This window comes from Mandrillus leucophaeus, unplaced genomic scaffold (genome assembly GCF_000951045.1).
Source record: "Mandrillus leucophaeus isolate KB7577 unplaced genomic scaffold, Mleu.le_1.0 Scaffold475, whole genome shotgun sequence".
Lineage (NCBI taxonomy): Eukaryota > Metazoa > Chordata > Mammalia > Primates > Cercopithecidae > Mandrillus > Mandrillus leucophaeus.
In genome coordinates this window covers 598547-610169 of record NW_012105087.1, presented here as the reverse complement: position 1 = coordinate 610169, position 11623 = coordinate 598547, and the positions used below count along the sequence as shown (strand labels likewise).

At 45.8% G+C, this 11623-nt stretch overlaps 1 protein-coding gene and 1 pseudogene across 6 annotated transcripts in view; both read left to right on the top strand.

Moving 5' to 3' along the window:
• Positions 1-11623, top strand: part of LOC105550294 — a 931651-nt pseudogene that overhangs the window by 323266 nt on the left and 596762 nt on the right. The window lies entirely within an intron of this gene.
• On the top strand, positions 683-5140 carry HFE2 (hemochromatosis type 2 (juvenile)). 5 transcript variants are annotated; one of them, XM_011995149.1, is made up of 4 exons: positions 760-1027; positions 2302-2487; positions 2888-3447; positions 3922-5140. In XM_011995149.1, exons 2-4 carry the CDS (start codon positions 2391-2393, stop codon positions 4543-4545), a joined length of 1281 nt encoding a protein of 426 aa, XP_011850539.1. In that variant the 5' UTR covers positions 760-1027; positions 2302-2390; the 3' UTR covers positions 4546-5140. The 5 variants fall into 5 exon arrangements, with proteins under 5 accessions (XP_011850540.1, XP_011850539.1, XP_011850541.1 ...); XM_011995153.1 differs by having other exon boundaries at positions 867-1027; positions 2888-2924; positions 3922-5137; XM_011995150.1 differs by lacking the exon at positions 2302-2487 and having other exon boundaries at positions 683-1027.

Genomic DNA, 11623 nt, shown 5'->3' with positions numbered 1-11623 from the left:
GGAGGGAGGGAGGGAGGAAGGAAGGAAGGAAGGAAGGAAGGAAGGAAGGAAGGAAGGAAGGAAAAAAAGTATCTCTGAATCTTTTTCTATTTCTCCAAGTCTTTCTTTCTTTCGAAAAATTCTATTTCCATTCTTTCTTCACCTCTTTGCCTTTGTTAACCTTCTCTCTAAGCAACTCAGGAGCCTTTATTTTTTGTGTATTGATGAGGGAGAGGAAGAGGAATTGCTGTACAAACTAAAGTAATGAAAATGGAGTAGGTAGGAGGATAGACAGCTGCAAGGATCTGAGCTGGATAGACTGAACAAACCCTCATCCTAAGCAATTCATAGCTCAGATTTCTTCTCTGGACAGCTGGCTTTTTTCGTCCTTCTGAAATACTCTGTAAAGATAGGGGAGGGGCTGTGAACTACTTCTGCTATGGATCTTATTTAAAGTCAGCTACCTCCTAGATACTATCTGTAGTACCTAAATGTAATATTCAGCATAGCAGGGATGAAGATGGTAAATGAAAGGTATCCAACTGCCCACTATAATTTTTAAAGGCCAGGAGCTCATCGTTACTAAAAATGCTGGAGGGCTGCCTGGAGTAGGCAGTGACCAGAGTCACACAAGCTGGAATTGGATATTCGACTTGTCTGTCATATTTCTCTCCTCCCTCCCTGACTTGGCACCCAATACTCCATATTCTTTCTAATCCTCCAACCCTCCCCACTCCCCCAACTCCCACACCCTACCCCCACCAACGTTCCTGGAATTTTGGACTCAGCTATTTTTAAAACCGTCAACTCAGTAGCCACCTCCCTCCCTGCTCAGCTGTCCAGTACTCTGGCCAGCCATATACTTCCCCCTTCCCCCTACAGCAAACCTTCTCTGGCTCCCTGACCTCAGTGAGACAGCAGCCGGCCTGGGGACCTGGGGGAGACATGGAGAAAGAGACGGAGGACCCCCTGGCTGGAGCTGACCCACAGAGTAGGGAATTATGGCTGGAGAATTGGATAGCAGAGTAATGTTTGACCTCTGGAAACAGTAAGTCAAAATGAAATTGCAATTCCTTTAATAAGCTTTTATATTGAAGTTAGACTTTTATAAAATTACAAACACCTACTTGGATGTCTCTCATCCAAATGCTGGGATCTCTCCCTACCAAGGTGCCCCAATCTCCATTTCTCTTTCTGTCTTCTTTCTGGCCTCTGGCCTCTAGTTATTTGAAGTTTAATTCTCTGTCTCTCCTCTGGCAGTCTTAGCCCTCTCTTTACCTTATTACCTCAAGACTTCTGATGAAGTTTTAGAAGGAGTTCCCTACGTCCGCTATTCCGTAGTTTTCTTACCAAGGCCAAATATGACCTCTCAGACCTCACTGACACCCTCCTATCCTGCCCCCACTTAGCAATGCCCTTCACATTGAGATTCCAAGGGTGGCGGCTGCTCCTTTAAATTATTTCTCCCCACAACTCTAGTCCCTCCATTCTATTCTCCCTCTCACAGGACTCTTCTCCCAATCATATCCTTACCCATAAGACAGGGGAGTTAGGCAGGAGGAATTTAGCCCCTCCCCAACTCCTGTCCTCATAAAAAAAACTGAGAACTTCAGAATTTGAAAGGGAGAGATTAATGGAAAGTGGTTCTTCAGTGAAATTTGGGAAAATACAAGAACTGTTGACTTAGAAAAAACAAATATTGATTTGCATGTTTGGTTTGCATCCCATTATTCCATGAGAGGGGGAGATTAAAATTGCAGCTCGCTAGAGCTGATGAAAAGAGATCAGTTCCCTTTTCGTTTGAATACTGATGTTCTAGAGGGGATGGGTATGCCACCCTTACTCCTTCTTGTGTTCTTCTGACACAAAGGAGGCAAAGAAATGTATGACTCCTAGAAGGCATCTCCTCCTAATGGAGAGGGACAAGTAAGAAGTATGTTTCTGAAATATTTTCAGGTCCTAATTTTATTAGGGTACCCACTAGGATTACAGGTATCTGATCTATCCCCATGATTCCTCCATCTTTGACATATCTGCTGTTTGGTAGCTCAGGATGGAGCAATACAGTGGACTCTGGCCCCTTGAGTTCATTCAACCTTCCCTCCACCCCCACCTAGGGGTATTGCACAAGGGCCCTAAAAGTGGCCACAGGAACAGGGCAAAGAGACTTCACTGCCACACTTACAGTTTGAGGAGCCCCAATCTCCCCAAATTCCAATCTGCTCATTCTTTTCTTGATCTCCCCAGATTCGCTTCACATTATCCTGACCAATCTTCAACTCTTTTCTCTCTCTCTATGTCCAGCCAAATTTCTTTTTTCAGTCACTTACAGGGCTTCCGGTCAAAATTCACTAGGTAGGAGGGTCATCAGCTGGGAAGAACCGGCGCCTGGGGAACCTGGCTGGATAGGTATGGGGGAGCCAGGCCAGTCCCCTAGTCCCAGGTCCTCCCATGGCAGTCCCCCAACTCTAAGCACTCTCACTCTCCTGCTGCTCCTCTGTGGACATGGTAAGGAAGGGCCAGGGAAGGGTTTGGGGAAATCTAGAGGGTAGGCTGCTATGCAAGGGTGGGCATGTGAGCCTGAATGAGTGAGGAGAGATGTGCGCTGAGAGTCCCGGTCACTCGCCCTGCTCTCAAACAGGAATATTTTATTGCCCGTTCAGTTTGGGGAAGGCCACTGGGGAAGTCCTTGGTCGACAGGCAGAAGAGATGTGGTGGGCTTACACATTTTTAGTAAGACAGCCGAGAGAACTAGGGACAAGGGGGTTGGGGGCTGGGGAAGGCCCTTACTTAGGTTTTAGGAAGACTGGAATCCCCTGATAAGATTTGGAAGAGTTATGAGCAAACTACACTCCGATAGAGCAGAGGTCTGAGGACCGTCTCACAATCCTGTCCCTTCTGTCTTTAGCTCATTCTCAATGCAAGATCCTCCGCTGCAATGCTGAGTATGTATCGTCCACTCTGAGCCTTAGAGGTGGCGGTTCATCAGGAGCACTTCGAGGAGGAGGAGGAGGAGGCCGGGGTGGAGGGGTGGGCTCTGGCGGCCTCTGTCGAGCCCTCCGCTCCTATGCGCTCTGCACTCGGCGCACCGCCCGCACCTGCCGTGGGGACCTAGCCTTCCATTCGGCGGTACATGGCATCGAAGACCTGATGATCCAGCACAACTGCTCGCGCCAGGGCCCTACAGCCCCTCCCCCGCCCCGAGGCCCCGCCCTTCCAGGCGCCGGCTCCGGCCTCCCTGCCCCGGACCCTTGTGACTATGAAGGCCGGTTTTCCCGGCTGCATGGTCGTCCCCCGGGGTTCTTGCATTGCGCTTCCTTCGGGGACCCCCATGTGCGCAGCTTCCACCACCATTTTCACACATGCCGTGTCCAAGGAGCTTGGCCTCTACTGGATAATGACTTCCTCTTTGTCCAAGCCACCAGCTCCCCCATGGCGTTGGGGGCCAACGCTACCGCTACCCGGAAGGTCAGGCACTCAATCTTCCTTCCGATCTACCTCATCAGATTCTTCCACGTGCACCATTCCCCCCCATCGCCACTAGTCAACAGCAGTGCTCCCTAATTCCCTTTTCTTCCTCAACCTCTCCCTCATCTTGAATCACTCCCTTCTACCAAACACTTGGAGCTGTAAATCACTTCCCCTTGATGGGAATTTCACTCAAATGCAGAAAACACTGAAGAGACATTGAAGAGAGCAGACCTGAGGAGTTTCAGAAGGGAAACTCTTCCCTCTTCTAGGAAGTTGCCAAGGTTAAGTAGAGAGAGGGGTTAAGTAGGGATGAGGTAATACTGGAACGTAAATAGGAGAAGCGATCAAGGATTGAGGGCCATAATAGTCCTGCATCTCTACTTGGATCAGATCCCTAACTATGTATGAGGTCTGACTGGGGGGAAGATGCACTGAACCCAAAATGAACTGTTTTCCCTCTTGCCCTCACAGCTCACCATCATATTTAAGAACATGCAGGAATGCATTGATCAGAAGGTCTATCAGGCTGAGGTGGATAATCTTCCTGCAGCCTTTGAAGATGGTTCTGTCAATGGAGGTGACCGACCTGGGGGATCCAGTTTGTCGATTGAAACTGCTAACCCTGGGAACCACGTGGAGATCCAAGCTGCCTACATTGGCACAACTATAATCATTCGGCAGACAGCTGGGCAGCTCTCCTTCTCCATCAAGGTAGCAGAGGATGTGGCCATGGCCTTCTCAGCTGAACAGGACCTGCAGCTCTGTGTTGGGGGGTGCCCTCCAAGTCAGCGACTCTCTCGATCAGAGCGCAGTCGTCGGGGAGCTATAACCATTGATACTGCCAGACGGCTGTGTAAGGAAGGGCTTCCAGTGGAAGATGCTTACTTCCATTCCTGTGTCTTTGATGTTTTCATTTCTGGTGATCCCAACTTTACTGTGGCAGCTCAGGCAGCACTGGAGGATGCCCGAGCCTTCCTGCCAGACTTAGAGAAGCTGCATCTCTTCCCTTCAGATGCTGGGGTTTCTCTTTCCTCAGCAACCTTCCTAGCCCCACTCCTTTCTGGGCTCTTTGTTCTGTGGCTTTGCATTCAGTAAGGAAGCCATCAGTCCTATTACTAGTTTGGAAATGATTTGGGGATAGAGATTGGCATAGAAGAATGTAAACAATCATTAAAGGAAGCAGGGCCCAGAAGACACATGAAACAATGACATTATCCAGAGTCAGATGAGGCTGCAGTCCAGGGTTGAAATGATCACAGAATAAGGATTCTGGGCAAGGTTTCTGCATTCCAGACCTCTTCGCCAAATTTTCCAGCCCCATTTACAGTAAACAAATTGTTCTTTCCATTTACTGCAGATTTCACCCTATAAGCTTAGAGGTCATGAAGGTTTTAACAATCAGTAAAGACTTAAGGGTTGAGATTTTTAAGAGGCAAGAGCTGAAAGCAGAAGACATGATCATTAGCCATAAGAAACTCAAAGGAAGAAGAAATAATTAGGGAAAGAAGTCTATTTGATGAATATGTGTGTGTAAGGTATGTTCTGCTTTCTTGGTTCAAAAATGAAGCGGGCGTTGTCTAGCTCTTAGGTGAAGGGAGTCTCTGCTTTGGAAGAACGGCACAGGTAGGACAGAAGTATCATCCCTACCCCAACTGATCTGTTATTAAAGCTACAAATTCTTCACACCGTCCTCTGTTGCCTATGTTGAATCTCTTTACAGATGCTTGAAATGGAGTAAATGCAATGTGTTCACTCCACTGAAAGAGGGCTGAGAAGTATCAGATACTGTTTCCATCTCAGGGAGTTTACAGGCTATTGGAGAGACAAAACCATTCACATGAAAGAGTGATGAGTGTGTAATTATTCACTAAATCCTACAGCACAGTGTGTTCAGATGGGAAGATGGTAGATTTGAACTAAAGTAATAAGAATAATAAAAGGTAACAGAGAAGATGGGATTTGAAGTGAGCTTTGAAGACTGGATAAGATTCAAATTGTTAACGATCTTCCAGGCAACGAAAACCATCTGGAGTTATGCATAGATTCATGATTCAGTGAGGAAATGAACAAAACTCAAATGCAGTAGACAAGGAGTAATGGGACAGGAGGTTAGATGGGCAGAGGCCAGATTATGAAGCACCTTAAAAAGGGGGTAAGGGGTTTAAATTTGATTAATAGCTAACACTTATTGAAGCTTAAAATCTGCCAGGCAACGTTTTAAACCCTTTTAAAATATCGACTTAATTCTCATAGCTCTCTAAGGAAGGTGGTATTCTTATCTCTATTTTTATATAAGGAAACTTGCCTCCAGTCACATAGCTAATAAATTATGGAACTTGCCTCCAGTCACACAGTTAACAAAGGCAGAGCCAGAAACTGAACCTATGCCGTTTGGATCCAGAAACTTAATTTTTAATCACTATACTATATTGTCAAGGAAGCAGAGAGCTATTAAACATTCTAGTTGTGGAGCTGGTAAAGATTCTAAAAGGGGAGCTGTGGTGGTCGATGTCACCACAAAAGCGACTCTGAGGCTGGGCACAGTGGCTGACACCAGTAATCCCAGCACTTTGGGAGGCCAAGGTGGGCGGATCACTTGAGGCCAGGAGTTTGAGACCAGCCTGGGCAACACCGCAAAACCTCATCTCTACTAAAAATACAAGAAATTAGCCAGGCATGATAGCCCAAGTCTGTAATCCCATAATCCCAGCTACTCGAAAGGCAGAGGCATGAGAATCGAGAATTGCTTGAACCGGGGCCAGGAGGCGGAGGTTACAGTGAGCTGAGACCACGCCACTACACTCCAGCCTGGGCAACAGAATGAGACTGTCAAAAAAAAACAAAACAAAAACAAAAACAAAAACAAACTACTCTCTTCTATTCTCTTCTCATATAAAGCCAAAAAGAGAGAATTGGAAAAGGAGGGAAAGCCCAAAGTTGAAGGAATCTCGTTTGTAGAAAAAAGACTAAGAAGAGATGCTGTTCTAGGTGAGAGTGCTCTGAAGTAACAATGCTGCTCTCAACAAAATTATAAAGGAGGTAACTTTTACATTTAATATCTTCCCCATTTCTGGTCTCATCCTCCCCACTCAGGTACTCCATAGCCGAGGGCCTGTCCTCCCTGCCCTAATCAAGTACTCACCATTATCTTCCACCTCTCCTCTCAGTCCCTGACACCTGACAATACTCCCCTGAACAAATATTATAGTAGGGCCCTTTGTATCTACTAATTCTGCATCCACAGATTCAACCAACCACGCATTGAAAGTATTTGGGAAGTGGCCAGGCACGGTGGCTCACACCTGTAATCCCAGCACTTTGGGAGGCTAAGGCAGGTGAATCACAAGGTCAGCAGTTTGAGACCAGCCTGACCAACATGGTGAAACCCCGTCTCTACTAAAAATACAAAAATTAGTTGGGCGTGGTGGCAGGCACCTGTAATCCCAGCTACTCAGGAGGCTGAGGCAGGAGAATCACTTGAAACTGGAAGGCGGAGGTTACAGTGAGCCAAAATCACGCCATTGCACCCCAGCCTAGGCTACAAAGCAAGACTCCATCTCAAAAAAAAAAAAAAAAAAAGAAAAGAAAATGTTTGGGGAAAAAAATAAATAACAACACAATAATAAAAAAATACAAATAAAAATACAGTGTTCACAAATTTTTTTTTTTTTTTTGAGATGGAGTTTCACTCTTGCTGCCCAAGCTGGAGTGCATTGGCATGATCTCAGCTCACTACAATCTCCACCTCCCAGGTTCAAGTGATTCTCCTGCGTCAGCCTCCCAAGTAGCTGGGATTACAGGCGCACGCCACCATGCCGGGCTAATTTTTTGTATTTTTAGTAGAAACGGGATTTCACCATGTTAGCCAGGCTGGTCTTGAGCTCCTGACATCAGGTGCTCCATCCGCCTCAGCCTCCCAAAGTGCTGGGATTACAGGCGTGAGCCACCGTGCCCGCCAACAACTTTTTACATTGTATTTACATTGTATTAGGCATTACAAGCAATCTAGAGAATATTTAAAGTATACCGGGCTGGGCGCAGTGTCTCATGCCTGTAATCCCAGCACTTTGGGAGGCCGAGGTGGGCAGATCTCTTGAGGCCAGGAGTTCGAGATCAGCCTAGCCAACATGGGGAAACCCTGTCTCTACTAAAAGTACAAAAATTATCTGGGTGTGGTGGCGCTTGCCTGTAGTCCCAGTTGCTTGGGAGGCTGAGGCAGGAGAATCACTTGAACCCAGGAGGCAGAGGTTGCAGTGAGCCGAGAGTCAGCCAGTCCATTTCAGCATGGGCAACAGAGTGAGACCTGTCTCTTATACACATCTAGATGTGTATAAGAGACAGGTGTGGTGGTGGGCGCCTGTAGTCCTAGCTACTCGGCAGGCTGAGGCAGGGGAGTGGCATGAACCCGGGAGGTAGAGCTTGCAGTGAGCCGAGATTGCGCCACTGCACTCCAGCCTGGGCCACAGAGCAAGACTCCGCCTCAAAAAAAAAAAAAAAAAAAAAGGTAAGTGTACACTTACCATACAAACTAGACATTCCAAACTTAGGTACTGACCCAAGAGAAATGATAACATGTGCTGCACAAAAACGTATATACAAATGCTTCTAACAGTTTTATCTGCAATAAGCAAAAACTGGAAACAACTCAGTGTTGAAATGGTGAATGGATACACCAATTGTAGTAAATTCACAGAATTGAATACTACACAGCAATAAAATGAAATCAATTCCTGATACACACAACATGGATAAATCTCAAAGTAATAACGCAAGTGAAAAAAGCTGTTGCCCTGCAAAAAAAAGAGTACATACCATCTGCTTCCATTCATATCCAATTATTAAAAATTTTCAGCAGATCATGGACTGTAAAAATATATATATAAAATGTTAGCAAACATATAGTGAGAAAAGGTGATCAATGGTTGCTTAAGGAATGGGCAGAGTGAAGGAGGGATGGCTTACAAAGGGGCATGAAGTAGGCCAGGTATGGTGGCTCACACTTGTAATCCCAGCATTTTGGGAGGCTTAGCAGGGTGAATAACTTGAAGCCAGAGGTTTGAGACCAGCCTGGCCAATATGGCAGAACTCTGTCTCTAATAAAAAGCCCTGTCTCTACTAAAAACCCTGTCTCCACTAAAATGCCCTGTCTCTACTGAGTGTGGTAGCACAAGCCTGAAATCCCAGTTACTCAGGAGGCTGAGGCGCGAGCATCACTTGAACCCAGGAGCTGGAGGTTGCAGAAAGCCAAGATCATGCCACTGCGCTCCAGCCTACGCAACAGAGCAAGACTCTGTCTCAAAACAACCCAAAGGGGCATAAAGAAACTCATGGGGATGATAGACATGTTCATTGCTTTGTTTGTGGCAGTGGTTTCATGGAGAGATATATATGTGTGTGTGTGTATATATATACCTATATACGTATATATACATGTATATGTCAAAACCGATGAAATGATACACCTTGAATATGTACAATTTATCATACATCAAGGATACTTCAATAAAGCTGTAGATTTCTTTTTTTAATGGGTAGCACATCTTTCTCTTTTTTCTTGGTGGATCAGACAAAAGGCTTAGAATGACCATAGCATGACAAGGAAGATTACAACAGAGACTTTCCTTCTTCTAGGAAACATACAAAAGAAGAGGGTGACAGAACAAAGGAAAGAGCATATTTAGTGATTTTATATTCTCCGCTACTCCTATGACAAGGACCACATTCCTTCCTTCAGAATGTCATTCTCAAAGTCAGAGACCACAGAAAGGAGGTTTTCCAATTTAAGAACATCAACTCTGTGAATCATAATTCTGTCTTTCCACTTCACCAAGAGTCAGCAGGTGGTGCTAGTGACTAAAAAGTGACTTGGCAGACAAGAGGCAAGTTTCCAGGAAAAGAAAAATTACTGTCTAAGATTATCTGATATGTTGACCATTTGAGAGAAAATATTAATAGGCATTTGCCAGAATTGACATTTAGGAAATAAATTGAAGATAGGAACATAGTAAACAAAGTAAAATTTTAAATAAATTATAATTGAACAATAAACAAAGGGTTGTTCAAGACATGCATCAATATATACTACTTGGCTCCTTGATGGGTATCATTTACAGAGTAATACTAATGTAAACACTGACTACTGATTCAGCCAGAATTATGCTATAACTTTCTATTGGGAGGATGAGGTAAGAGGAAAGGAAAGGTGGGAATATAGCATGATGTAAGAGTTAAAATTTCAATTACTATAACCATAAGAGAGTAGATATGTCTAATATTTATTTTGTTTCCTTTTTTTTTTTTTTTGAGATGGAGTCTCTCACTGTTGCCCAGGCTGGCGTGCAGTGGCACAATCTCAGCTCACTGCAACCTCCGCATCCCGGGTTCAAGCGATTCTCCTGTCTCAGCCTCCCGAGTAGCTGTGACTACAGGCATGCACCACCAGGCCTGTCTACTTTTTATATTTTTGATAGAGATGGGTTTCACCATGTTGGTCAGGCTGGTCTCAAACTCCTGACCTCAAGAGATCCACCCACCTCAGCCTCTCAAAATATATATATAATGTTAGCAAATATATAGTGAGAAAAGGAGATCAATGGTTGCTTAAGGGATGGGCAGAGAGAAGGAGGAATGGCTTACAAAGGGGCATGAAGTAGGCTCTGTTGTTCTCACTCTGTCGCCAGACTGGAGTGCAGTGGCCCAATCTCGGCTCACCCTATCCTCCACCCTTCAGGTTCAAGCAATTCTCATGCCTCAGCCTCCCAAGTAGTTGGGATTACAGGCGTGAGCCACCACACCGAGCCTAGGTGTATTTTTATATTTTCAACACCCAGTCTGGCACATGATTTGTAAATGTTTTTAAAAAGGAAAATAGGCCAGGCCAGGTAGGTGGTTTATGCCTGTAATCCCAGCACTTTGGGAGGCCAAGGCTGGTGGATCACCTGAGGCCAGGAGTTCGAGACCAGCCTGGCCAACATGGTAAACCCCATCTCCACTAAAAATACAAAAATTAGCCCAGCACGGTGGTGTGGCCTGTAGCCCCAGCTATTTGGGAGGCTGAGGCAGGAGAATCACTTGAACCCAGGAGGTGGAGGTTGCAGTGAGCTGAGATTGCGCCACTGCCACTCCAGCCTGGGTAACAGAGCGAGACTCTCTCTCAAAAAAAAAAGAAAGAAAGAAAAAAAAGAAAAAGAAATATGAAGTGCATACCAGACGAAAAAGCTGAAAGAGGGGCAGGGTGCAGTGGCTCGTGCCTGTAATCCTAGGCATGGATTTAAGAGGCCTAGGTAGGTGGATCCCTTGAGCCCAGGAGTTCGAGACCAGCCTAGGCAACATAGCAAAACCCTGTCTCTACAAAATATATAAAAATTAGCTGGGCATGGTGGTGTGTGCCTGTAGTCCCAGATACTTGGGAGGCTAAGGCAGGAGGATCACCTGAGCTCAGAGAGTCAAGGCTGCAGTAAGCCTTGCCACTGCACTCTGGCCTGGGTAACAGAGTGAGATCCTGTTTTAAAAAAAAAGCGGGGGCAGGGGCCAGGTGCAGTGGTTCATTCTTATAATCCTAGCACTTTGAGAGGCCAAGTGGGGGCAGATCACTTGGGTCAGGAGTTCGAGACCAGCTGGCCAACATGGTGAAACCTCGTCTGTACTAAAAATACAAAAATTAGCCAGATGTGGTGGTGTGGGCCTGTAATCCCAGCTATTCGGGTGGCTGAGGTAGGAGAATTGCTTGAAGCTAGGAGGTGGAGGTTGCAGTGAGCCAAGATCGTACCACTGTTCTCCAGCCTGGGGCTGAGATTGCCCCACTGCACTCCAGCCTGGGTGACAGAGTGAGATCCTGTCTCAAAAAAAAAAAAAAAAAAAAAAAGAAAAAGAAAGAAAAAGAAAAGGGGGCTTGGGCTTGAGGGCTGCTGGTTTTTGTAAAATCATTTAATATCATGTGATTTCTAACTACACGATGTTACATTACATTGACTAAAAAGAGGAGCATTTGGCTGGGCGCAGTGGCTCATGCCTGTAATCCTAGCACTTTGGGAGGCTGAGGTGGGAGGATCACCTGAGGTCAGGAGTTCGAGATCTGCCCAGCCAACATGGTAAAACTCCGTCTCTACTAAAAATACAAAAATTGGGTCTGGGTGTAGTGGCTCACGCCTGTAATCCCAGCACTTTGGGAGGC

What these genes read in the sequence shown, in the direction of transcription:
- HFE2 (XM_011995149.1), top strand. Translation starts at nt 2,391, where the DNA reads ATGGGGGAGCCAGGCCAGTCCCCTAGTCCCAGGTCCTCCCATGGCAGT. An exon ending in GCTGCTCCTCTGTGGACATG is followed by an intron (nt 2,488 to 2,887) that starts GTAAGGAAGGGC and finishes TTCTGTCTTTAG; the next exon opens with CTCATTCTCAATGCAAGATC. An exon ending in ACGCTACCGCTACCCGGAAG is followed by an intron (nt 3,448 to 3,921) that starts GTCAGGCACTCA and finishes TTGCCCTCACAG; the next exon opens with CTCACCATCATATTTAAGAA.